The sequence below is a fragment of the Melanostigma gelatinosum genome (genome assembly GCF_949748355.1).
Source record: "Melanostigma gelatinosum genome assembly, chromosome: 7".
Classification (NCBI taxonomy): Eukaryota; Metazoa; Chordata; class Actinopteri; order Perciformes; family Zoarcidae; genus Melanostigma; species Melanostigma gelatinosum.
In genome coordinates this window covers 23,607,610-23,635,263 of record NC_136640.1, presented here as the reverse complement: position 1 = coordinate 23,635,263, position 27,654 = coordinate 23,607,610, and the positions used below count along the sequence as shown (strand labels likewise).

The 27,654-nt window shown below is 42.6% G+C and overlaps 2 protein-coding genes across 3 annotated transcripts; one reads left to right on the top strand and one right to left on the bottom strand.

Moving 5' to 3' along the window:
- The first annotated feature begins 825 nt into the window (after positions 1-825).
- Positions 826-27,277, top strand: capn5a (calpain 5a). 2 transcript variants are annotated; one of them, XM_079271763.1, is made up of 14 exons: positions 826-1,028; positions 2,169-2,307; positions 4,302-4,462; positions 10,849-10,980; positions 18,877-19,085; positions 19,472-19,664; positions 19,763-19,956; positions 20,101-20,178; positions 20,608-20,803; positions 20,925-21,047; positions 22,340-22,536; positions 22,950-23,071; positions 24,578-24,714; positions 25,517-27,277. In XM_079271763.1, exons 3-14 carry the CDS (start codon positions 4,307-4,309, stop codon positions 25,691-25,693), a joined length of 1,914 nt encoding a protein of 637 aa, XP_079127889.1. In that variant the 5' UTR covers positions 826-1,028; positions 2,169-2,307; positions 4,302-4,306; the 3' UTR covers positions 25,694-27,277. The 2 variants fall into 2 exon arrangements, with proteins under 2 accessions (XP_079127889.1, XP_079127888.1); XM_079271762.1 differs by lacking the exon at positions 2,169-2,307.
- ompa (olfactory marker protein a) lies at positions 15,140-16,953 on the bottom strand (the record flags this gene model as incomplete). Its single annotated transcript, XM_079271764.1, has 2 exons — positions 15,140-15,571; positions 16,885-16,953. 2 exons carry the CDS (start codon positions 16,951-16,953, stop codon positions 15,140-15,142), a joined length of 501 nt encoding a protein of 166 aa, XP_079127890.1.
- Positions 27,278-27,654: the final 377 nt, after the last annotated feature.

Genomic DNA, 27,654 nt, shown 5'->3' with positions numbered 1-27,654 from the left:
ATAAAATGTTAAAGGTGCTTTTATATTTCTGGGTTTATGTTTAAAGACATCGTGTGCTGTATCTCCTGTGTTGTGTTTGTTTCTAGAGTGTAGGCTTCCTTTGAACAGACATTATCCGGTCTGTGGTATCCTTTCTTAAATGCTTTGCAGATGTTGTTTATTTATTCAAAAGCACTGCGAGTAAATGCACTGTATCACTTTGCATAATTTGCATTGGTTAAGTTAATGCTGGATCTGCAACAAAAAACTGAATCTTAATCATCTTTCAACTCTGAATCAAGCATGTTGAAACTTACAAGGAATTTAACTCACAATATACGAGCATACTTTCTATGCTACATTTTGGGGGCAAATATTGTATTTTTTCATGTCTATTTGACAGCTTTAGTTACTTATCAGATTTAGATGATTAATATAACATATAAGTGAACTAATAAGTTATGATGCGCCTTTATTAATATAGGTTCAGCTATCCAGCAGTATTTAAGGTCGTTCAAAGGATTTCCACCTTTACCAACTGCAACATTAAAGTGATGAAAACATGAATGCATCATTCAATAGAATACAACAACATATATAAGATTCTCAAATGGTTACTTTTGGTGCTTTAAGTACATTTCAATGATGTACTTTAAGTTTGAATGCAGGAATTTTACTTGTAACTGAGTATTTCTACACCGTATTGTTAGTTTTAAGAAGATCTGAATACTTATTCTCTCACTGACAACGAGAGACAATACAGCACTGAGTCGTTCCAATTTGTCCTCACCGCGCCTGAAGGCACCATAGAGTCTGTCTCCAGCCTTCAGATGAGTGAAGGCGGGTTGGAGCTCCTCCTGTGTGTGTGTGTGTGTTTTACTTTCACTGTTGTCAACTAACTTAACTACGGCTGAAAAGCTCCGCACATCACCGGCTTGACGTCAGAGAGAGGGAATACAAAAAAAAACGAAAATCCTCCCGGGACAAGAGGGAGAGAACATCCGCGTGAGCCACCCGGGGAGCTGATATTTAACCAAACATTTTTCCAGGTAAGGTTTAAATAGTTGAAGCTAACTCAGCACTGCTTGCATTCACCTGAAGTCTGGTTGGAACAGCTCACTCTAACCGTCATTAAACAGTCTGTTTTCTACGTCAGTGAAGTTAAGATAGTTTATTTTAACCGCCGTCGTTCAGTTGAATTTTACACACGCTAACTTTGACAAATTGCACGTAGAAAAGATTACTTAAACGTTTGTTGGTAGAGTTGGATGACAACACTAAACAGAAGAAAAATGATTACAGTAAAACAGGATATAAAATGTTCACAGTTTCGTTTCTACAATCTTCGTTACAATCTTATGAAAAAGAAAAAATACTGTCCATTTTCAAGCTAACTCGCGTAACAACAAATGCGTTTCCGGCAACAACTTTCAAAATAAAATGCTATTTTCACGCGTTATGTTGGAGGCTGTGCGTTTTTTTTCTTAATTTACAAACGATATAGTTATTTGTTGATTATATTTTGCATTGATAATCTGAATCTGCAAAGTAACGTAAGTTTTGAGATGGAGGAAGTGTAAAAGTACTGTGTGAATACTGTGTTCTCTTTTCTGTGACAGACGTGGTACTTTTACTTTAAAGGGATTTTCCCCCTAGTTTCCGGTGTAATTATTTTTACTTTACTTCACACAGCTGAAAAACACATGAAACTCTTCTACAAAATGTGTCTTAAAGTTAATTCTAGCAAAGTGAAACAAGCAGACACGCATCATATCATCTGCATTGTCTACATCAAACATGTTCATGTCACACGTCATAAAATGTGATGTTTTGACATCTGCATTGTTGTTCAGTTGTGACACATTATATGTGGTGGCATGCCTGTTGGTTCCCACATGAGACCATATTTAGCGGCAGCAACAAGTGATTATTGTCTGTATTTATTAATCTTTTGAATAGTCACAACACCCTGAAGCTCAAGGTTTCATCCTCAAATCAGAGCCTAATAATGCGGTCGGGCCTATATATTAAATATGGACCAAATGACCTTTTGTCACGAAAACGACTGCAAACTCCACAGGCGACCTCTCGGCCAGGTTTCCATTTGTTTTATTGTTTTTTAATCGTATGATTAAATGCACTTAAACACACTGTCCCCCCCCCCCCCCCCCCCCCCATCTGATGATGAGTCATGTCCCAGTCATGCTGGTCGTCTGCAGAAGAAGAAGAAGGTCAGCTGAGTTTCTTCTCAGCCTCGTCATCGTGTTCTCATCTCTACTATCCTCTGTTTGGTTCCTTATATCCACAGGACTTCCCCAGTGTTAAAGGGTAATCACCCCCTCATTACTACGATATATATACTTTATTTGTTTTTTTGACTTTAGTAAGCAGATTATGAGATGAGTGTCTGATAATCGTTTTATTTATTTCTAACCAGGACATTTTTTTTCTTGAGACAATTTGCTTCTTTGTGTTTTTCGAGCCTCAGCATCACGAAGGATAAACTAGTATTTACTGAAAGCGCCCAGCGAGCAGATACAACGTGTAGCTCTGTCTCCTCTCTGTGTTTAGTGCCTTTAATTGACTCTGATAGAATTACCCACCGGTCCCCATGGTAACCCACATCCTCAGTGGTGGAAGAAGTGTTCAGATCCTGTAATCAAGTAAAAGTAGCAAAACAAGTACATGTCCTCAATTCCACGCCTCGCTGAAGTAAAAGTATGCAAGTATTATCAGCAAAATGTAACTAAAGTATGAAAAGATAGTGAAGTTACTATGTTTCTACATTAATATTACTGCATTAATGTGTATGTTTCATTGTACTGCTGTAGCTGTGTTAACTCCTTTATGTCCTGTTGGTTAGTTTAATCTGCATCAATGCATCATATTCTATGAGATCATCATGTTTGTAGCGTCTCTGTCCTGTGAGAACCTCGTGTCTCTAAACAGATCAACAGTCCTGTTTTCAGCTTTGTGACGATGCATTTTCCAGCTGATCCAAGAGGCTTTTTAAAGAGTTTACTGAGATGAAGAAGTAGGAGGATTATCGCAACTCATTAAGAAACACTTCATCCTTCGGTTTCTCACAAACACTCAACATCAACACATCTGGAGATACGTGGTTTCACTGGACGGTATGAGGATGTATGTACAGTAGGGGAGTAGAAGTTTATAGTTGCATTAAATACTCAAGTGAAGTACAAGTATCTTGAATTTGCATTGAATTAACTGCTGACATTCCACCACCGCAGAGCGAAGTCTGAACTCCACCGGTAGCTCCAGGCTAGTTCAGCCGCTTTTAGTTGGTTTGAGTTCAGAAAGTCAAACGATGTGAAGGAAGGTTTGAATTACAGAAAACCATCACCAGTGAGCTGTGAGTGTGAGAAGAATCTCTCAAACAGAGCAAAGTTCTCACGCTGTCGTCGTTCTAAACTGAGTTAGTTGTCTTTGAGTATTAATGGTGATCTTCATCAGTGTAACGGCATCAAGGTCAGACCTGTGAGCCGCGCTGACAGCGTTACAGAAATGTTACCAGGGGGAGATTTCTTTGTCACCACTAACAGACCGACGGACTGTGACACCGTGCATCACGTGGCTGTTTGTGTTGACGGCTACTGGATGGTGAAATATAGAGTTTGACTAAAACACCAGGGAATGGATTTGAAGATTAGTTCGGTGTCTTGTTCAAATTAGTAAAATGCTCCAAAAACATACAAGCGTAATTCATTTCATTTACGAACACACTCTACTGTTACTTACTGTATGTGTTGCTGAGCAGTCACGTTCTTTATCTGCTGCTCAAGATCTGAAATACACAGAATATTTAATGAACGTTGCATTAAGTCAGTAAACCAAACAATAAGGAGGAAACCAGCATTCTTTTAAGTGAACAGACCCTTTTAAAATCAAACACACACACACACCACATCCTCTTTCTTTCATTGTCCACTTCATTGGGCAGACAGGAAGTTGCTGTTCAGGACTTCACTCAGCAGATCCGTTCCTTAATACCAAACCTTCCTCGTGTGTTTGCTCTGCTGCTGATCCGTACTCAGTCATCACTGTTTGTCATCCTGTCACATGATTGGTGGGGCCGTTTATGTAATGTGTGTTACACCATTTTGTGTGTGTGACTGTGTGTGTTTTTCCAAAATAACCAACACTGTTTATTCTGAGCCCTGCCCTTCAGTTTGGCTGTATTGCATTGTATATGTTATATTTGAACATACAGTAGGAGCCTTTTTAATGTTTTTTAATTATAAAATATATTGTCAGAATTGGGGGGGAAAGCCCTGATTAATGGTCTGTTTCTGTCTGTGCAGGGGGGATGGTGGTCCCATACGAGGGCCAGTCCTTCTCTGCCCTGAGGAGGCAGTGTCAGCAGAATGGCCGTCTGTTTGAAGACCCCCTGTTCCCCACAGGCGACCAGTCTCTGTTCTACCAGAGCAACCGCATCGGCACAGTCACCTGGAAGAGGCCCAAGGTGAGAACAAAATAAATGGTTTGTTACACAGTGAGCGAGGCGTCCACGTGTTTTCTGCGGCAGGCGGATCAGAGCCATCGCATGTGTAAAATAAATCGATCACGGAGCCCCGGGGGAGGGGGGTGATATCCAGAGAGGAAAAACTCTCTGGATATTAGATTAACTTGTCATTTGTTGTAGAAAAATACTCAGACACTCTGAGATTAAAGTGATCAATGTACGAGACAAAAGTCACAAATTTACAAGAAACAAACTCTGATATTCTCTGAGATCATAAAGTTACGCATGAGACATTATTGGGTTTTTTCGTGAGGGAACCACATCGCTTCACTTTGAGAGGTCGGATCACCCTCATCATCACAGATAGCACCACTTGTCGTGTGCTACAGTGGAGGACTTAATCAAATTAAACATTGCAATCTGATTGAGCGATAAGGAAATGCTGGTTGATTTTAGTCCAGAATCACCACATTATCATAAGCATATGGACTCTGAAGAGACGTTGCTTTAAACTGGTTGTATTCAGAACAAAACTAGCGGTGGGGTCACACCAGCCGCAATGGCAAATCAGAATAGGGGCTTAAAGAATGTAGGGGTGGGAGGTGGACGTGGTCTCCATGACGTCACCCATCGGTTTGTGGACAGCCGTTCTGAAGCTTCAAGTCGCCATCTTGGATTTTTGCAACCAGAAGGGACACAAGCGGGTGGAGCTAAGTACAACCGAATGCTGAATAAGATATTTTTAAACAACCAACATGTTACTATTTACTTTCATGAACTCAAAACACACTGTGAAAGGGTTAAAACACGGCTAACTCCCAGACCGGACAACGTGGTACCAACCTGTCAATCACAAGTAAGCCCCGCCCTAAAGCATGCTCTGCTTTATGGTCTGTGTGACTCTAAATGGACCATAATTTACTAAATGAACATCATGCTGTATTGAAGAAGACTTGAAACTAGAGATCATTTTCTCTCGCAAATTTAGGATTTAAAATCTCAGGGAATGTCTCATATTATTTTTACATTTTTTAAAAACATTTTACATTTCCAACTTTAATCTTGGTGTTTTCTTTCTCTGAATATTATCTCCCTCACTCGGCTCCATCATTATTTATTTATTTTTTTACCTACCATGGCCCTGATATGTTTCAGCCAAAGATTGTTGGAGTTCTCCACATCGCGTCTGCTTTACAGGAGTATAACGTCTTTTTAAACACTTAGCTGGTGGTTTCAATGGGAATGCAGCGGCCCCCTCACTGTTCACCTAATTGGACAAACACCACTGACATGCTGCAAAGTAAAAGAACATTCTACAGCCAATGATGTGAGGAAAAGGCACAGTGAGCTGATCAGCTGATTCTCAGTGGAGGTAGAGACAGACGAGAGGAGGCAGCAGGTGGGTCAGGGGACGTCATGAGACGAGTACAATGGAGAGCATGCACAGAGAGGGTAAGGAGCTTACTGAGCAGAGAGGAATTCATGGAATTTATTTTACCCCACTGAAGTCCCATTCCAACACCCGGGAATGGTTTTGTGTGTGTGTGTGTTTACCTGGTGTGTTTACTCTTCCATCCAATATTTCAGCAAATATTTGGACGGCAGGATAACGCGTTGAGATGTCTCTCAGGAGTGATTCACTTACCGGCTATTCGCATCCGTGTGGTGGAATATGGACTGCAGGGATTGTGGGAAGGAAAAATAAAAAAAGAATTTGTATGGAGAAAAAAAAAAGCACAGGATTTGTGAACACCCCAAAATGCACCACGTCATCACATATTTCACCTCAAATGCGTTAGTTTGATGGAAAGATTGTGCTGTGTTGTGGTGCACGTCCCTGTTAATGGGGAAGTGGTCATCTGGAAGCAGATGTCCTCTTAGAAACAAGGCTTCAAACACACCGGAGCAGTGACGGAGCTGCTCATCCTGAACTGATGTATTCTCTATTTGCTTTGTATCCTAGTCCAGTGTTTTATGGAGCAGCCCAGCCAAGTTTAAGGAAGGCGTTTCAGGAACAGGGTTGGGCTTTGTTAAGGACACATACAGGCTAAATATGAAATAACAAGGCCAGACGAGCAGGAGATGTTTCTGATGTCGGTGTTCATGAATTCAGGTTATAACACTTTAAAGTGAACCTACCAGTTTAGTGAAGCACCGATCTGACTTCTTCCGTCCACACACCGATACTGATACCTGTGCTTTGGTTTTGGAGTTCTGATCCGATACCAGTGTTAGACTATCGAGCTGTATGCCTGACTGTGTGGAAGTGACTAGGATCATTATTTTATGTGTAAAGCAACATCAGGGTTAGAATAAAATAAAATGTTTATAGTTTTGTTTTCGGGGGTTTTTTCGAAAGAAATGAAAGTTGCGTGTCTTATTCCAACCATGAATTATACGAATTTACCAATGGCCCTCCATTATATACTGTATAAAAGAAACAAGCAGCTAAAGCCTGACCTGCTACTTTTCTAATATGTGTTTACTGTCAATCATTGATGATCTGAGCTGGTAAATAATTAAACAGGAAGCTTGAAGCACTCCCGTGGATCGATATTATGGATTTGTCCATGGAGTGGAGACCCTAAAGTTAAACTGTCTCTCTGAGTGAAACCTTCTGGGTCGACACGTCTCTGGATCTGTGTCACTAACAAAGGGAAACTTTGGTATTTTTCAACCTGGACCCTGTTGTCTTATGTTTTTGTGTCGAAGTGACGAATGAAGACAATGGTTTTCTAAATCACGGGCTGTAATGTAATCTCTCGGGGTAACTCCTCACCATCGAGTACGAGCACTTAAACTGCTTGTTTTGGCCACCGACAGACTCTGATTGTCATCAGAATTGTCTGACAATTAGGGAGGCCCCCCGAAACTCTGTTCTCAACAGGAACCGGTTCCAAATGAGTAAAATACCCGAGTGTTGATGCGGTCCGGAGTTAACGGTTCTGCTGTCGGTACTTTAGAAGTCAGAAGATCTCAGCGGGAAATAGCGGCCTTGCAAAGCTCTCTCTGTCTCTATGCCTGTCTTTGATTGAGGGGCGGAGTCGTGCTTGCTCTGAGACACACACACACACACACACACACACACACACCAACTCCGGCTCACTACAGCGTGAGACTCACATGGCAGAGAGAAGAAGATCCAAAGTGTGACTACATTTGACTCCAGTAGATGCTGAGAACTCTCGTTGTCACAAATGTAATAAAACCCTCACAAGTGAGAGAGGAAACAGCAGCAGTTTGTCAAGACGTCTGACCAACAAGCAGAACATCAATGTGCAGAAGTGCTCAGTTTCCTACTGTTTGTGGAGCAGCCGTCCATCCTCGTCCACTGCTGGTAACGTTAGTGATGCCATGCTGAGTTTGATCATAACAACAGGCTAATACATGAACGCTAATTGTTTAGCTGTGAGTGAATGTATTTTAAAGATTTGGGAACTTCTTTTATTGCTGCTCATGAGTCATGAAAGACTATTTGTTTACATACAAGAATAATAAAGCAATAACGTTTTCTTAATTAATGCTCTTTTTGTTCTCACAATATAATAAGAGTATCGATAAGGAACCGAACCGATGAGCAGTATCGATAAGAGTAGTATCAGTAAAATCCTAACGATACCGTCCCACTGACACCATTATGGAACTTGAGAGGAGATTACGTACAGGTGTTGGATGATGTACATCTTTTTAACTCCTCCCATCAGATCTCTCTCGCTGATAGCTAACGGTTGCGTTTCCACTATTTGTAGTTTTTAGATATCAGACAGCTATCCGATTGCATGACGTGGTCAGGGATCCAAAAAAGCCCCCCTCTCTAGCCATCAGTACATCTGTGAAAGGCTATAGATTGCAGACAGTATCGGCCATGCCAGAGTGGTCAATACAATACAATATAAAACCATTTACCATGTCAACAATAATGACAGGCACAATCAAAACTGTTTTTGTCCATCTCTAATAGTTCCTTTCTGTTTTGGATGAGAAGTGATCACTTTTTAAAGCAAAGCAAGCGAGTAACATTAAGTCTTTGTAGTGCAGAGAGTATTGTTCATATTTCCACCTGCTGAACAAAGAGGAAACTTTCTACTAATAAGAAGTGTAACTTTGGAAGATGCCCTCTTTATTAGTCAGACTCAGGCTGGAGAAGCCTCATAGAACCTTCTGCTAAAATGCATTATACATCTACACAGAATGAAGACTGGATTTTGTCAATCACTCTTTCAATGTACATATTTAGAGATTTCTTCCCCCACATTTCATGTTTTCCATTTAGATTTTTTTAAGAATTGTTTTTCCGACAAACACATTTTTGTCACCAGAAAAAGTGTCGAATGATGCAGGGAAATATTCAAAATGTAATGAATATCAACGAATTTGATGTAACACACCATTGCACAATTTTTTATTTTATTGTAAAACAGCGATTCAATGAGGGTTTCTGTGTTTGTGAGACCTTACTGTACGAACAAGTCAAGTATAGCATGTTTTGTGTAGGTTTAAGGAAGAAAAAAGGAGGATGAAGAGAGTGTGGAAAGTATGTATGTATGTGTACATGTATGGTACTATGTGATTGTGTGTGTGTCGGCATATACAGTATGTGAACTTACATTTAACGACCTCTAATTTGAGAAAGCAGCGAGGAGCATTTCAGTTTATTTCTTTACTTGAAAGATTCTCAACTTCAGTTCAATTACAGAGTATAAGACACATAAACATGTCCATCTGTGCATGGAGAAAAGGGTTTCAAATAAATGTAAAAAGGCACATAAGTTGTTGAAAAAGGTTAATTATAAACATATGGTAGTAATGAAACATTAACTTAAATATATTTACAAGTGACAGCAACAATAACATAATCGCTCATTACTGATTAAGCCTATGGCACTTGAAATTCTTTACATACAGTTTGTCATGTGACTTTACAAAAGGAAATACATCACATACAAGATAAAACTTTAAGCATATACATTTAAAATACAATTGTCTCCTTGGCACCGGAGAGAATCTTTTGGGACATGTGCCTATTTTGCTTTCCAGCAGAGAGTGAGATGAGTAGATCGATACCACCAAAACCTGCATGCTAAATATGCTAAATATCAAGCTTATAGTGGCACTCTGTTAGCTTAGCTTAGCACAAACACTGGAAGCAGGGGGAAACGGCTAGCCTGGCTCTGTCCACAGATAAACCAGATGTGTACCTCTAAAGCTTGTTTATTAACACGTTCTACCTCGTATGCTGGGATATAGCGTGTTAAAAGCTCCACATATACGTCTGTGTCACATGGTTAGTGCTCTTTGTGGTTCATCTCCACGCCTTCATTTGGCTGCTTGTCCTGATAGCCTCCCATACGCTCTGTGGTTTGTTTAGCTTTGAACGTTCAGAAGTTATTTCTATGTAATCTGAGGGTGTGTTTGTTTCCCTGTATTTACCTTTTACCTTTACGGTTGGCTGAGTGCTCCGGCTAACGCCCTGCGTCACATTGGTACATAACTGGCAGCTGCCCAGCAGATGTCCACATCGTTCAAGAGTCGGTTCTCTTCCATGCCCTGGCAGCACATCACCCCCACCCTCATCAACCTCCACTGGCTCCCGGTCAAGTCCCGCATCTCATACAAGATCCTCCTCCTCGCCTACAAGTCCCTCCATGCCCATGCCCCCCAGTACCTATCGGACCTCCTCCGCCCACATGCCCCTCCCCGGAACCTGCGGTCTTCAGACTCTGGCCTGCTTGCCACCACCCGCACCAAACTGCGAACCTTCGGGGACAGAGCTTTCAGTGTGGCAGCCCCCACCCTCTGGAACTCTCTCCCTGCGGTGATCCGCAACATCTCCACTCTGGACGCCTTCAAAAGGGCCCTCAAGTCACATCTGTTCGCCAAGGCTTTCAGCCCCTAGTTTACTTGTTCTGTTTTTCTGACTGTTTGTCTAAACTGTTTTTTGTTACTCTTGTAAAGCGGCCTTGGGTCCCCTGAAAGGCGCTATATAAATTAAAGTTGTTATTATTATTATTATTATTATTATTATTATGCAGTAGCTGTAGGTTGACCAATAGTCTGACTCAGCAGATGTACACTGTGGGTATAAATCTGTCATTGGCTGCCGCTGCATCCTGGACTTGGCCCCGCCCAAGACGATTGTGATTGGCTTAAAAAGAACGGTAGAAATTTGAACCCCGCATAGCCTTAATCTACTACGTTATTTTGATCTACTACGTTATTTTGATCTACGTTGGCAAAACCATTCAATGGACACTTTAAATACATTTAAAGGATTTTCACTCTCCTCTTTTTGCGATGTTGATAAGTCAGGGGGAATAAAGTAACATTATTTATTTGAAAGAAGAAGAAAGGGGTAACACTGATTGCAATCATGTTTGTCCTTCTAGGAGTTATGCAGCAACCCCCACCTGTTCGTGGACGGCATCAGTGCCCACGACCTGCACCAGGGCCAGCTGGGAAACTGCTGGTTCGTAGCCGCCTGCTCCAGTCTGGCCTCCAGAGAGACACTATGGCAGAAGGTGAGACAGACACAGAGACAGTGTCCCTGTTTTATTATTCATTTTTTTGCTGCTTGTGATTATAGATAAACATAAATAAGGGTTTTGGCACGCTTGGCAGAGTGGCGCTATCCATGGTACTGAAAGGGGTTCGAACAACACACAATATATTTACATAACAATGTCAGATCGCGAACACTCACAAAGTCACACAACATTGTAAAAACAACAAAATACAACAACTAGCTCCAAAAATGCAGCATCCGACTGAATCTGGTAATATTTCATGGCATTGCTCAGTGCAGCACAGTTAGTGAGAGACTTCTGTTCAAATGCCTGAGCCACAGCCGGTGGAGCGGGATGCATGCACACATAGTGTGTGTGTGTGTATATAGGAGTGTGTTGTGTGTGCGTGCTGATGGGTGTGGGAATGTGTACGTGCGAGTATGTGGGTGTTGGATTTGTGTGGATTGGTGTGTGTTCACTTAAGACTTGTGTGTACTGTCGCACTTTGTGAATTCCATGTGGATTTTATATTACCGCCCTTTCTCTCTCTCACACACACACACACACACACACACACACACTGGGGATAGAACCGGTCGTCGGGGACAAGACATGCGTGTGATTATTTGTGTACGTATACATTGTACATTTATTTGAATTGTAGAATAAGCAGCGTATCATTTTATTATAGATCGCTCATGACTATTTTACCGCCATAAAATGAAAACATGACAGAGATGGGTTTTATCTTTTTGAGGGGATGTATTGCCCAACTGCAGCTAGTATAATAATAATGATAATAATAATAATAATAATAATCATAATAATTATAATTATATATAATATAATTATAATTAATAAAATCCTGTTTTTGAAATATTGTCATTCATGAACATAAATCACAAGCCACAGTGGGGCTTATATAGACGATGAAGCCTGCAGGGCTATGTCTATTTTCTATTTTCTATAGAATATTTTACTGCACTATAATAATTACAAAACAAAACGCTGCATTCAAAAACTGATTTTAACATTGATTACCATAGCAACGGTCGAAGCCTTGAGTCAGTCATGTAGTAGCAGGATGCACACACGGACGTACATATAAACACAGTTAGACGAATCATTTCCTGTTTTCTTTGCGATTTCTGTCATACAGATATGCGTTGACTGCTGGATAATATGCATGTTGACGTTTGATCATGTGACGAGGCGTTACGATACACGGTGATTAGTTCGGCCGGAGACAGACGAGCTGAGCGAGCACTGGAGCCCGTCTGCATGAGTCGCTCTATGGAGTCAAGCTTAAAGACCGCTCATCTGTCAGAGTTTAACCTGAGACTAAATAAAGGCCTAACAACACACTTCTCACGCAACACACAGGATCTATAGTGGGTTCAGTGCCTTGCTCAAAAGCGTGTGTGTGTGTGTGTGTGTGTGTGTGTGTGTGTGTGTGTGTGTGTGTGTGTGTGTGTGTGTGTGTGTGTGTGTGTGTGTGTGTGTGTGTGTGTGTGTGTGTGTGTGTGTGTGTGTGTGTGTGTGTGTGTGTGTGTGTGTGTGTGTGTTCTTTCCACTCTTGGTGAGCTCGCTCCTCCCGTCTGGTCTCGGAGGTCCTCAGCAGCTCACTTTTCCATCAGCTGAAGGGAAACTAAAGCCCGTTTCAGGTGCGATTGAGGACAACTACACGGGCAGTATGACGACACTTCCACGGCACAGAGACCCGGAAGTCGCCGTCCTGTCGGACAACGTGGGTTCATGGTTCAAAAGGCAGCGTTGGTTAAAAGACGTGTTGATCCACATACAGAGCGTGGCGTGTGTTTCTTTAAGATATGAAGAATTTTAGTTTCTTCCATTATCGAGAAATACTTATTTTTATTACTTATTCAGCAATGTTATTAAAGTGGAGACTGATGCATTAAATCATGCATCATGCTCTTTGTCTTACTGAAAATAAGAAGAGTTCCAACCGGCTCTATTTTATTTGACGAGCGCAAAACTGTGCGTTCATTGTGGGTTTCAACTCATGCAGACTATGAATATATAGCTCCTCACTTGTATTTCATCTCATGCTGGTCCTGCACCCTAAAAGCAATTTGACCAAAAATATAAATCTTAACTCGATGCTCACTTACTTGCTCATCTCAGGCTTTCATTGGCAAATCCTGAATACATTATTGGGATTATATTCTGATGGACCTATAAAGTTTTCCCTACTCCTGTCGTGCTTCTGTCCGTATTGAAGCCGCTCTGTCTCTCTCACTCAGTGTAAAACCCGTGTTGCTGCCAGCATCTTGCTCCAGTAAGGTGGAAAGTTTGACTGGAATCAAAATGGGAGCTTTTGTAATTTATGATCAGGTGCTGTAGCTGTAAACACAGCGTCCCGGAATGTTCCCTGCTGGTTCCCTTCAGCCCGGTCCAGCTGAAACACAGGGAGACAAACTCTTCAGTGGTTCCTCTCGCTGTTGTCTCATGACGAGCCTGTTGTTACACAGGACTGCTCCTATCAACCATTGCCAGCATTTTTAGATTTGGGGCTGTTTCCATGTCTTGTCTCTTCTCAGAGACGTCTGCCTTGGTCCTCACTGGGCTGTTTACCGTCTGCTGCTGTTGAAGGCAGCGAGAGGTAACCGCCTCATCGCTGCTAACGCTCGCCCTGACAAACAAAAAGCAATGCGATGACATTTGATTTATGGGTCAGACTATGTGTTTTCAACAGTGTAATATTGTAATGACAAACAGAAGAATACAAAATGTAAACGACAACCTCAACATAGTACTACAGACTGTATGTGTTCTGGTTTCTCATCTGATTTTCACTCTTTTATCTTCTCATGTTCGTGATAACTGCCAGAGTGGCTGTGGTTACTGAAAAGCAAGAGATAAGAGATTGGTAATCCAAATATGCACGTTTTCCTTTAAAAATAACTGCAAATTCATCCTCTCACCCAGAATTGAGGGTCGAATCGTCGACTTAATTTATAAACCGCTCCTCCTTGTTTCCTCCCTTCCTAGTCTCCTCTCCTCTTGTCCCATACCGCTGTCCCTCTGTCCCTCCTTCCTCTGTCCAGCAACACCATCAACAACCAGCACCAATGTGAGCACACAGACAGCTTTCAGTCGATCTTTAATCGATGTCCCTCCATTGATCTGTGTTTGGTGTCAGGCCGACGGGCATGCGGAGTGAATGTGTGATATTCCGTTCGCTGCCACTTTGTTCTGCTGCTACTATGGCTGCCTCTCCTGCGAGCGATGGAGGACTTCAGAAAAACAAAATACAACAACAAAGACTGCTAATAACTCAAACACATATCATCACAACATTCAGCTGGTCAGCCAAGGCGTGTTTTATTTACAAGGCAAGGCAAGTTTATTTGTATAGCACATTTCAACAACAAGGTAATTCAAAGTGCTTCACATAAAACCATTAAAAGCATCAAAACATAAGGCAAAAGAAAAGGAGATTTAAAAAACAGTGCAAGAAATAAAATGCAGTAGTAAAATGCAGAAATGCAGGAAATTGATTAATATATGAATTGAATGTGGTTCAATTAAAGGCAGCAGCAAACAGAAAAGTCTTCAATCTTGATTTAAATGAGCTGAGGGTCTCAGCAGACCTGCAGCTTTCTGGGACTTTGTTCCAGATATGTGGAGCAGAAAAACTGAACGCTGCTTCTCCATGTTTAGTTCTGACTCTGGGAACAGAAAGTAGACCGGTCCCAGACGACCTGAGGGGTCGGGATGGTTCATAAGGTAGGATGGCCCTAAACCATTCAGTGCTTTGTAAACCAAAGTAAATCATCCATTCATTGTTTTTAATTGATGAGGTTTAGGTAGCACCATGAAACATACCATACAACAGGATTGTGGAGTGTGGACTGCTTGTGGAGTTGAGTGCTTGTATAAAATGTTGGCTGTTGAGATGCTGTTCCAAGTTTTAGAATGGACCGTAGCAAAATGAAAAAAGTCGTGCAGACAGAGGGTGGAACTACAATCTTGTTGCTGTAAAATTACACTTTAATCAGTGAGACTGAGAGATGAGAAGGACGTTTTGGGGGAAAGTATGAAAATGATGTATTTCTTTGATTTGATTTGAGGAGATCGAAAGGTCAAAGATTGAACAACAAATGTTGCGATGCTTCTCCAGCACTAAAAGGATTCTACTGACAGTGAAGCGTCATTTGTCTCGTGTGAATGCCACCGAGCAGCTGAGATTCGCGACCTCCGCGGCATCCTTGAAAGCAAACAGGAAGTACATGACCTTCCTGACCTTGGCCAGCTCGGCGATCCTCTCTCCGAACTCCTGCGTGTCCGCCTCCAGCCACTTGACCGGGGAGTCCTCCGGGTCCTCGGCGTTTCGCCAGAACGTGCCGATTGGTTCCAGTAGCTGACGGGTCATCAGGTGGGTGAGGTCGGGGGTCCAGTGTTGGGAGATGCCGGTGATGGTGATGCGGCCGTGGACGGCGAGGGAGAAGCACCAGCGGGAGAAGTTGAGCTCCTGGTTGGGGAAGTCCAGCCGGTACACGGCCTCGTGGGGGAGAAGCAGACGCTCGCCGTCCTGACGCTTCTGGCCCGAGCGCTGCAGAGATGACACACGCAGACGCATCATCTGTAGAGGAACAGGCAGGGAGAGGGAGATATGAGAGAGAGAGAGAGAGAGAGAGAGAGAGAGAGAGAGAGAGAGAGAGAGAGAGAGAGAGAGAGAGAGAGAGAGAGAGAGAGAGAGAGAGAGAGAGAGAGAGAGAGAGAGAGAGAGAGAGAGAGAGAGAGAGAGAGAGAGAGAGAGAGAGAGAGAGAGAGAGAGAGAGAGAGGTCAGATTCAATCGTCCACCACACTGCCTTTTATTCTTTGGTTGTAGACGAACAACCTACAGACCAATAACAAATAAATGACAAACTGAGAAACATGTTTTCGAAGCTCTGTGAGACGGAAACTGAAGCCCAGAGAGTTCTGTTCAGGGACACTCGGTCAATCTGACATTTCGGAGGCCTTCACATCGGGGGCCAGTTGGTTTGATCAGGGTGAACGTGAAAAGGTGGTCTCGATTCGGGTTCATGTGTACTCGGCTACGCTTCGCTGTACCCAAACAGGGAGGGGGTTTGCTTTTTATTTGTGAGTAGCAGTCATGTTTAATAGTCACATTTAATAAGCCTCTTCTGATTCAGAATTAAAATAAAATGGGCTGTTCATCCAGTGTTTTGCTAAAATGAACTTCTGCATAAACATGTAGAATGTAATGTGATTGAATACATCAGGGCAGCTTATCAGAAACATCCTCACATATGAAAAGCTGGAACCAGCGACTTTTTTTTAGCATTTGTGCCTGAAAATGACTTGACCGATTAATCAATTGTCAAAAATAATTGCTGATGAGCTTTCTTTCCGACACACCGATCGATTAGTCGACTGATCGTTGCTCTAAAAGCTCTTTTCTCTCAGCACAGTGAAAGATCCTCAGTAGCATGTGAGCCCAGGAGCTGTTGACCTCCGCTGTGACGTAGTTATTGAAGCACAGCGCCGGGCCAGTCGTCAATGTTTTAACTCTTCTGATGAGTAGAGCCATTGATCACTAACATTCAAAGCACCAGGCACAATACAGACGACAGAGCGGATTCAGGAACAGATGCTATGAAGGCTGTTCATTAAAGCAGGGAGCAAAGTTTGGATGGAAAAGTAGCGCCAATCTCCAAAAAAGTGAACTTTGAAAAGTCGGCAACAATAAAAATACGCTAAATTTAACAAATGTTTTCTTACAAACTTTTCTTGAAGATATCTACGTTCACCATATCAGCAGCATTCAAAACGGCCATGTTGACATTTTTGTCACATCAGTTTTAAACTTCATTCATTCAATTATTTTTTTCTATCAAGTAAAGAAGACAAAGACACACATTGTGACAACAGACGTGTGCGGACCGAACCTCTGTCAGTGCGGGGTCTTCTTTGAACGCCAGCACCAGCGTGTTGGAGGGGGCTCTGGCGTTGTCCATGTCCGACCTGGAGGTTAGCATCCTGGGGTTAAGGCAGCGGGCAGGTCCGGCTTTGTCTGGATGGATGCTGTGATGACGGAGCTCTGCTCAGAGTTTCAGATTTCACTCTCGCTCTCCTTCCCTCGTAGGCTCGTCGCACGCCTTCTTTGTCTCCCCTCCCCTCCCCAACTGTTTCCATCACAGAGTGGCAGTTTCCTCACTTTTGTCCTCCCCCCTCTCCCCCCAACCGCCCTCCTTCCCACAGGGTGAATTGGTTAGGATGCATTGATTAGCCACATAACGTGAGAGAGGGTAAGGGAGTGCATTGGTGGAGGGGATCAATGCCAAAACAGCATCAGTCGGAATCAGCTTTCAGTCCTTTAAAGGCTGATGGTTCTGCACCAAACTGTCCACAAATATACTCTCATTTATATATGTGTTTATAATATACAACTTAATATGAGCACTATCACGGAGGAAAACATTTTTTGAGCAGCGTTTGTCTGAATTATTTTATGTTGATTGGGTTTGAAATGTCTGAATATCAAATTAAAATACTCTGTTTTTTAGTGATAGTTTTTGTTGAAGGCGTTACAGAGGTGGGTGATGTGAGGGTGCTAGGCAACAGGAGGCGCTGGTGACGTACGAGAGGTAACTCTGGGAGTTTCCCGAGGGCTTCTGGGAGCTCCACTAGTCTTGGCTCAATGGAGCACTTATTTATATCACTCGTTTCACTGAGGTGTGTGTGTGTGTGTGTGTGTGGTCAGTGGGGATCTTGGCTCAGGATATGGGTGGATGGCATTCCCTTGTTAACGGTGTACGTCCTCATCCTTAATTAAGGGGAAATGAGTGGAGAGGCAGATGCTTTTCAACATTTTAGGAACTAATAAGTGGACAGAATATGTACAGATGTTATTGTCAGAGGTGATTGTTACTTTAGTAATGATCTGGAAGATTTAAATTTCAATGAATGTTGTTAGGTCACTATAACTGAATGAGGGAACACAATGGTGATTGAGCCTCTGGTCCTCTGATGAAGCCCTGGGGTTTGCATTATTACAGTGGTACTAGCAGGTGTATGGCAGCTGCTATTGATTATCGCCATAGAGAACGAAACGGAGAGCTTGGAGATTGTAACTGAAAGTCAGTTTTGAAAAATTTGGAAGAAAGCTCCAGGCTATTGGTGTGTGTGTGTGTGTGTGTGTATCTTGACTGGATATTATTTGTACCTTGTTATAATGTGCAACCGTTGCATTTGCCTGATTCTGTTGCCTATTTATTTATGCTCACTGTTATGTATGTTTTAGCTGGTTAAAAACAGAAAAGAAAGTTAGATAGGGAAGAAAAGTATAACACGAGTTCTATTAGTTCTCACCCCCATAGAGGAATATAAAACTTCAAAATCTTAAATTTAAAACAAATAGAAATGATTGCCTAACTTTTGTTGACAGGATTTGTTTTTTGTAAATGCTTTTCATGAAATTCAGATAAAAAATAAATAAATGTACCAATTATTCTATTTATTCTCATAATAGACTTCCCCTTTTCTGAGTGTTGAACTTCAGAATGTGAACAGTATCACACTAATGAAGAGGAAATGAACATTTATTATTCACACCCATTGATGATCACCCTCAAGATGTCACAGATCACGACAGCTCTCACCGATTATGTGAGAGTTTCCTGCTTCTCATACTTGGAATTGAGATCGTGGAATTTTACAGGAATAATCAGCCAAATGTACTTCTGTTTTCTGGGAAAATCACCACCAGAACCTGGGATTTAGCGCATGTGTGTCTGCGTGTTAGTGTCCTGACTCTTATCGTATGTAGTGAAACAAAGACCTCATTAACACGCCTTCACTTTCTACTTAAGTCCTTTAGATTCACATTTTGGAATAAAACCTGAGCTTTGACCAGATGATGGTTGTCTGTTTTTTCCCAGGTGATCCCTGACTGGAAGGACCAGGAGTGGGATGAGGAAAAACCGGAGTCCTACGCCGGGATCTTCCACTTCCGGTTCTGGCGGTTCGGTGAGTGGGTGGACGTGGTGATCGACGACCGGCTGCCCACGGCGAACGGAGAGCTGGTGTACTGCCACTCCAACGACAGCAACGAGTTCTGGAGCGCGCTGGTGGAGAAGGCCTATGTCAAGTAAGACTTCCACCGTGTGTTGTATTCGCCATCAGTTACAGCGGAGCAGCCGATGGCGAGGAAGTCCTTGTTCTCCAACAATGCCACTGCAAAATGTATGAAGTTACAATTCAGGAATCAAAGAGAATATGTTCAAAAGAGGACATTAAATGTAATACTGTGGTAGTAGACTGATATAGAATGTTTCTATAAAATATGATGTTATTTTATAAAACCACTAACATTGGCTGCATATCTTTGCCTATCAAGGTTACGTTTGTAAAGCAGATTGTTGTACATTATAAGTCTGTATGTAGCAAAAAAACAACAACACCCAAAAGCTCAATGCCCAGCACAGATGTGATAGTAAGTAAGCTGTGTGTAAGCTTTCATGATGTGTTTTGTAGGATGTGCGGATGCTACGAGGCGCTCGACGGTGGCAACACGGCCGACGCTCTCGTGGATTTCACCGGCGGCGTGACGGAGCCGATGGACTTGATGGAGAACGGCTTCAAAGACGACGAAGAGAAACGCAACGAGCTGTTCGAGAGAGTCCTGAAGGTCCACGACAGAGAGGGCCTCATCAGCTGCTCCATCCGGGTGAGGAGCGGGGCAAACACGTGGCGGCTGAATGATTGAATGGCTTGATTTAGGAATGGTTTTACGCACTGACCGAATCCGGCGGCGTGTCCTTTCAGGCGACCACTGCGGCCGACATGGAGGCCAGGCTGTCCTGCGGCCTGGTGAAGGGCCATGCCTACGCGGTGACGGACGTCCGCAGGGTGCGGCTGGGCCACGGCCTGCTGGCCTACTTCCGGTCGGACAAACTCACCATGATCCGCATGAGAAACCCCTGGGGAGAGAGAGAGTGGAACGGGGCCTGGAGTGACAGGTGAGACCGTGTTTTCTACACAGATTGTAAACCTTGTGGGAATAAATACTTTGACATGTTTGAAATCTGTCCAGAGCACCTATGGTTCGAACATGTCTGGTCCCAGATGATTGTACTACAGACCTTTTTTCTGCCTGTTTGCAGCTCTGAAGAGTGGAAGAAGGTCAGTAAGAGTGAGAGGGAGAAGATCGGTGTCACTGTGCAGGATGATGGAGAGTTCTGGTGAGTTTTAGTTCAACACTGCCCCCTGTTGGCAGACACAAGGAGCCTGGAGTTTGTGACTAACCCAAAAGTTAAGTGGCCTAATCTCCACACACAGACTTTGAGGCGCATTCCTGTGAAGTCTGACGGTTTAGGGATGTCCCACTGTCCACTCATTGAGGGTTTGAGGGCTCTCTCACACTCAACCATTTAACAGGTGACATCAGTAAGTCCTTGAGGGTTCAGGGTTTAGGGCCTTAAGGGGGACATTGGGATTGGGCCATAGACTTAATACTGTCATCTGTAATATTGACATTAGTTCAGTCTCCATCTCTCAAGGGTTGATTTGTTGATCTAACAAATCATTGAACTGATTTCTACCGAATTTCCACTTATTTTTTCAAACCAGAATAGCTGCTGATCCCTCCCTCTTTCTCTCCCCTCCTGCAGGATGACGTTTGACGACTTCATCGCCAACTTCACAGACCTCATCCTGTGTCGCCTCATCAACACATCCCACCTGAGCTTCCACAAGACCTGGGAGGAGGCCGTGATGCAGGGCTCCTGGAAGAGCCACAGCGACCCGCTTCTCAACCGAGCCGGGGGCTGCACCAACAACAAGCACTCCTTCCTCCAGAACCCGCAGGTGTGGCTGTCTCTCATTGAATCACGCCTTCTCAGATTTGCCGTTGCTTTGCGACAGTGACCACTCTGAAGGGCTGGACCCGTAACGATATGCGTGTATTTCTTTTTCTTCTGTGTTGCAGTACGTGTTTGACGTGAAGAAGCCGGAGGACGAGGTTCTGATCTGTCTGCAGCAGAAAGACCGCAGAGCCACGCTGAGAGAGGGACGAGGAGAAAACCTGGCTATCGGCTTCGAGATACACAGGGTCAGCTCGCCGTGTGTGTGTGTGTGTGTGTGTGTGTGTGTGTGTGTGTGTGTGACATTCACAGATGTCATCTCAAAATCTCTGAGTAACCAGAACATGTATTACAGGACTGTTGTAGGCTTATAAGATTACATTAAACTGGCAAGTATATAATACAGCACAAAAGAAAAAGAACAGTTTCGTACATTCTTGCGTTTAGAATTGTCATGAAGAAGATGTGTTGTGGCAGCGAGCATTTAGTCGGTTTTAATCAAACTCGGGTGAGGTTTGTTTGGGCAATGGTGAACACAGTAATTGCACTCTGGTGTGGACAATCAAACTATAGTGCAGTTTGATTGCAGCGAGAACATATTTCGACATAATTACAAGAAGTGACCCAAAACCCAGGCTCCCAGCGTGGAACATTTTGTTGAGATGGACACGAGAGAGGACTGAGTTGGACCTCTGCAGACGTCCGATGTTTGCTTGACATCTGAGACGAATATGCTAAAGTAAAGTAAAGTTCCCAAAAATATGTATGTTCATAAAGTCATTCAAGATAAACTGGAAGAGAAGTGAATTTGTGCGTACAGTAGACTCATCTCAGCAAATGGATTTGGTCAGCTTTAGTTTGTGCATCGTCAAAATGAACCGGACGAAATAGAAAACAAACCAAACGTATCACATTCACTCTGATGGGACAGTGGCTTGTGACAGCGTTACGTGTTACTTTCATTGGTTTTGGTGACGTGTGTGTTTTGGTCAAACAGCACCCCCTGCCTGCGCACAGTAACGGTGCAGGCAGAGAGTGGTACTGCAGCAAGGGAGACACCCAGAGGCTTCTAAACAAAAACCCACAAAATGATCATAAATTCAGGTGAAGTTCTGTGAGAAGTTGACTGGATGAATGAGACTTGGGTAAAACTGCACGAGTTGTGTTTTGATATAGTTTTGCTCTTGTTCAACGCGTCCCCCATTTACTTCAATTCAAGACTTTTCTCAGGTTTTGATTCTTCATTCACCGTGGAGGCAAGTCGTCTTCTGTAACAACAGCATTTAATATGCAAATGGTCATTTTGGGGTAGAATTAGTCGTTAAAGTCTGAGTTGCACCAATAATTGAATCTAGCATACTCGTCAAACAGTTGGTTCAAGCTCAGGTCCCGCCTTTGATCATGCAGATAACCAATCACAGTTTAGTATACTGGGGTCACCCCAGGTCGCTCCATGGACACGCCCCTGCCAGTTTCAATACATTATGTAGACACTGTTGTAGTCTTCATCTATTGAAGTCTGTGGGCTGTCTGTGTTCAGGTGGAGTTGAACAGGACCTACCGTATGCACGTCACCCAGCAGAAGGTGGGCGGGAGCACCTACATCAACTCCAGGTCTGTGTTCAGACGCATCGAGCTGCCTGAGGGGCGGTACGTCATCATACCCACCACCTTTGACCCTGGCCTGGAGGGAGACTTCCTGCTCCGCACCTTCACCGACGTGCCGTCCGACTGCAAGTGAGTGGGGACTCGTTTTAGTTTGAGCTTAATGAGCTGCAGCACGTTACTGACTGAGAGCAGCACTCAGTGACTCAGGAGTCCTCTGGTCTGCCTCTCACTTCTCTCACAACCAGGAGATCATTTCAGTCTTAGGATGTTTTGTGAATATGGCTCCAGGTCTGCAGCAGGTTCAAGTATTCATCAGCTACAATCAACTCGCGCTGCATTTCAGAGACTTTCAAGACACAGAAATTGGTTCGGACTAAACCACAGGTGCAGTTTACACCTGAGGATCCAGCTGGTTTTATTTGAAAGCTTGAAGCTAAGCTGATGACAGAGCAGCAGCCCTTTTTCAACAACAACATAAACATACGGTTCTATATAAAAACATAAACACTCTGTCTCTCTGTCTGTCTCTGTCTGTCCTGCAGAGAGTTGACTCTACATGTGCCTCCACAGACCTGCTGGTCTGGGATGCGTGGTTATCCCTCTCTGGTCACGCAGGTCCACATACTGAATGCCAATGGACTTGCAGGACAAGACTCTGATGGAGGTACGTTTTAGTTAACAATGAGACACTTTACAGGATATTTGATCCATGCACAGATTACCGATCAAATTATATTTATAAGATATACAAAACAGTCTTCATTTTATTTTGTTTACAAAATATATATATAAATTATAAATATAATATTTTAAATGTATTTATTTATATTGCATTGCATTATACTATATTCACTTTTTTTAAACTGACCTGCTGTCAGCTGAAGCAGCTCCAGCACAATGTCGTTTTTGGCCGGTTGATGGCAGTAGAGTCTTGGTGACGTCAGTGACGGGAACTGCAACGCTCGCACAGCAGAAAGTTACACCGGTGGGACTGTAAAACAGCCACAAGGCGCTCACAACACATGAATATTTTGCGCTGTTTGCATTTATTGAAAATACTTGGTACCTTAATCAAAGTATAATTAAAGTACCAAAAGTACTCATTATACAGAATGACCCATTTCACAAAGATATTTATTATATTACTGGATTATGATGAATAAATGATGCATTAATGAGTTCATCATTTTAATGTTACAGCTGGCGATGATTATAACTACTTGATATACTGCTGGTGGGGAGCTTAATCCACACAACATATCAATATGTATTAGTAAGTTACTAGTAGCTAAGTTGTCAAATAAATGTAGTGGAGTTTAAAATACAATATTTCCCACTAATATGTAGAGGAGTAGAAGTATAAAGTAGCATAAGATAGAAATAAAAGATGTAAAGTACAAGTACCTCAAAAGTACCAAACACTACATTTCTGCAGCAGGGTGAGAACTTAAACCACTGAGGTCACCAAATTAAGATTTCATAGGGGCGTTATTCTTTAAAGAAAGCGTATTCATATGTAAATGTCAACCACCCTAAATGTGGAGCTTTGACTGTTCTGTTCCATTTAGCTGACTTACATACTATAAGTTCTACACAGCATCTACTTACATCACTAAAAGACACAGTGAAAGGATAAGAAGGGCTCAGGGCTGATAAATCAGTGGCAGTGTGAAAGCTGGTACTGCTTATTCATCAACAAACTATATCGTGATATTGATTATGTTCCCTGCGCTACTGGGCAAAGCAATGTACTGCTGTGGACGGAGCAGCACCAAAACGTATTGTACACACCTTAAAAAATCACTGTTAGTTGAAGTGTAGTCTATATTTAGATTATCATCACTGCCTTACCTTGCTGTCAGGCAGCCCTGTCCGACTGAAGCTGTTATCCATGCAAAAACAGTCATTTTACCTCCCAGAATACAATACTTGGTAAATGAAACTCCAGCTGTGCCTGAATCGATCCACATCTCACTGTTACAGTCCTATTAGTCTCTGCTAACTAGTGTGTTCACTAGAAGCATGTAGCTCAGACACAACAGATGTGTTTCCCTCTTGTAACTTAGAAGCTGATAATGGAAACAAAATTCATTAAACTTCATTTCCTAATCTTAAATCACACATCGATTGATCAGGTTTATGAAACTAACAGCCGTGTGTGTGTCTCCAGTGTCGGACCCCTACGTGATCATTCGTTGTGAAGGACAGAAGGTTCGCTCACCAGTCCATAAAAACACACGCAGCCCCAACTTCGACACCAAGGGGCTGTTCTACAGGAAGAAAGCCAACCAGCCAATCAGAATCGAGGTTTGTGTTTCTCTGCGTGTATATATTTGCATGTGTGTGTGTTTGTGTTGGTAGCCAGGTAAGGCTGAGAGAAAATTGTGCAGTGGTGGACAAATGATTCTGATGTTGTACTTAAAGGGACAGTTCAGAGTGTTTGAAGTGTGTTTGTATGAGTTACTGATCCACAGTTAATCTAGTCACTAGACTATCAGCAGCATTACCCCACAGAACACGGGACACCAACAGTATAATGCAGCCTGCTCATGCAGAATGTCTCATTTCAGAATGATGTAAATATCATTGTTGCATTAATGTGTTCATTCCTTTTATGTTGCAGCTTAATCTGAATCTGCAGACAAATATAACATTCCACCACTGAACTTATGAATTCAATTATTAAATTAAATTATTAAATTATTATTATTAAATTATTATTAATTATTCTGTGGTCACATTCAAGCAGTGACTCTCTCTCTGTCTCTGTGTCTCTGTCTCTCTCTGTCTCTCTCTGTCTCTCTGTCTCTCTCTCTCTCTCTGTCTCTCTCTCTGTCTCTCTCTCTCTCTGTCTCTCTCTGTCTCTCCCTCTCTCTCTCTCTCTGTCTCTCTCTGTCTCTCCCTCTCTCTCTCTCTCTGTCTCTCTCTGTCTCTCCCTCTCTCTCTCTCTCTCTTTCTCTCTCTCTCTGTCGCTCCCTCTCTCTCTCTGTGTCGCTCTCTCTCTCTCTCTCTCTCTCTCTCTCTGTCGCTCCCTCTCTCTCTCTGTGTCGCTCTCTCTCTCTCTCTGTCTCTCTCTCTCTGTCTCTCTCGCTCTGTCTGTGCCTCTCAGATCTACAACCACAACGCGTTGAAGGACTCCTTCCTGGGTCAGGTGACGCTGCCGGCCGAGCAGGGCGAGTTCCAGCAGACGCTCCACCTGAGGGCCAAGGGCGATCGCCGTGACAACGACCTGCCGGGGACCCTCACTGTCGCTATAGTGACCAGCACTGTGCTCACCAACATCTGAGACACGCCGCCAAAAAAAACAACGTCCAGTCAGCTTAAGTTTTCCAAGTCACGGGTTTACAAAGTTAGCACGAATAGAGGGTTTATGTTTTGGAAGTTTACTTTACAGAAGATGACACATCCAGCAGGAGGAGGCATGATGCTCCTGCTATGTTTTAACCTGATGCCACTAAATGTCTGTTTACAAAATGATTTACAGTACCTCAATCTGATTGTTCTAAAAATTAGTTTTACCTCGCTTATATATACGTTTACATGCACAATATATTCAGCGTTATGCCCTTATTCTGTGAAAGACACACAGGACACATGCAAGAGCATTTTCGAAGTGTCATACGAACGCTCCAACTTTCTCGCTAAATTGAGCAACTTTTGGAGCTACTGCTACCAACCCTGCCTTTCAAGAAAAGTGCGTTTCTTTGTCCAAACAGAAATGTGAGCTTTTATTTTGGACATGCCTCTCTGCCCAGCCTTGTAAACCGTTGGCGTGTTGGTTTGTGTTCAACGCACAGAGCTGGCCGTAAACAGGCAAGAGGACGTGAGTCGCAAACTGCCGTAAAACCCAAATGTGAGACGCATATTGTGAATGTACAAGGAATCCTCCTAAAACCTGAATATTATCTGCGTATCACACACGTCTTAATTGGAAAATGCGACATTGAGAGTAAGACCTGATGCAGGATATCCAAACGGAACATGTTGTTTACAAACATGACCCGTATCAAATTCTGACTTTTGTCATGTTCAGAATAATAGTGGGATATTAGTGTGCATGTAAACATGGTCGGTGTTTACATTTCTTCATGTCATGTCTATTGACCACTACTTAATGTCATTTTTACTCTACTGTTTAATGTCTTCTTCTATTTGCTCTTTTTAAAATCCTATTTGTGTCTTTTGACATGGGCTTCTTTTATATCCTGTCTCCTGTACACCACTATGTATTGCCTTGTTGAGACACATAAACGTACCTAGTAGCATGTTGAGCTGTTTGCCATATCATACGTTTCTCTTAATGTGCAAGGTGGCCTTTTTTGATGAAACTGATTTTTCTTCTTACGTGAAGTATTTCACTCTGGGTAAATCCAATGCTTGTAGTTTACTTTGTCAGAATATATAAATATAAATATACACTGCCATTCAAAAGTTTGTAATCTGATTTTATTTTGATGTTTTTCTTCTTTGCAGGGATGGAAATAGAATCATTTCGACACCAAATGTTTTATTTACATTTTGTTTTATCTAGCTGACGTGCCCTCAGTGTTACATGACGGGAGAGAATACTGTTGACCTTGGATGTAGTCTTCAGTGATCCTCCATTACTGAACTGGGCTCTAAATGTTGAGTGGGTCTGTTTCTCTTTGGGCCCTCTGCAGTCTACTCAGTGGTTAGATTGAAGAGGTTTAAACTGTCTTTTTTTCCACATTAAAGTGATAATATCTCAACCTCCTGCTGCAGTTCCTTTAAATGGCCACTTGACTGCAAAGGGGAGTCAATCCCCATAGACCTCCATGTTAACTTTGTTTTTAGTGTATTGTTTTTATATATGATGATCTTAATGTAAAGTGTCTTTGAGTGTCAAGAAAAGCGCTATATAAATAAAATGTATTATTATTATTATTATTAACGTGCTCAACTTTATATATATTATACACTCACCGGCCACTTTATGAGACACACCTGTTCAAATGCTTGTCAACACAAATAGCTAATCAGCCAATCACATGGCAGCAACTCAATGCCTTTAGGCCTCTAGACGTGGTGAAGAGGACTTGCTGAAGTTCAAAGCGAGCATCAGAAGGGGATTGAAGTGACTTTGAACGGGGTATGGTTGTTGGTGCCAGACGGGCTGGTCTGAGTGTTTCAAAAACTGCTGATCTACTGGGATGTTCACGCACAACCATCTCTAGGCTTTACAGAGAACCGTCCGAAAAAGAGAAAATATTCAGTGAGCGGCAGTTG

Excerpts from the sequence above, each read along its gene's own strand:
- capn5a (XM_079271762.1), top strand. The coding sequence starts at position 4,307 with ATGGTGGTCCCATACGAGGGCCAGTCCTTCTCTGCCCTGAGGAGGCAG. Across the intron at positions 19,086-19,471 it reads GTGGAGAAGGCCTATGTCAA|GATGTGCGGATGCTACGAGG; the intron begins GTAAGACTTCCA and ends TGTGTTTTGTAG. Across the intron at positions 19,665-19,762 it reads TCATCAGCTGCTCCATCCGG|GCGACCACTGCGGCCGACAT; the intron begins GTGAGGAGCGGG and ends GTGTCCTTTCAG.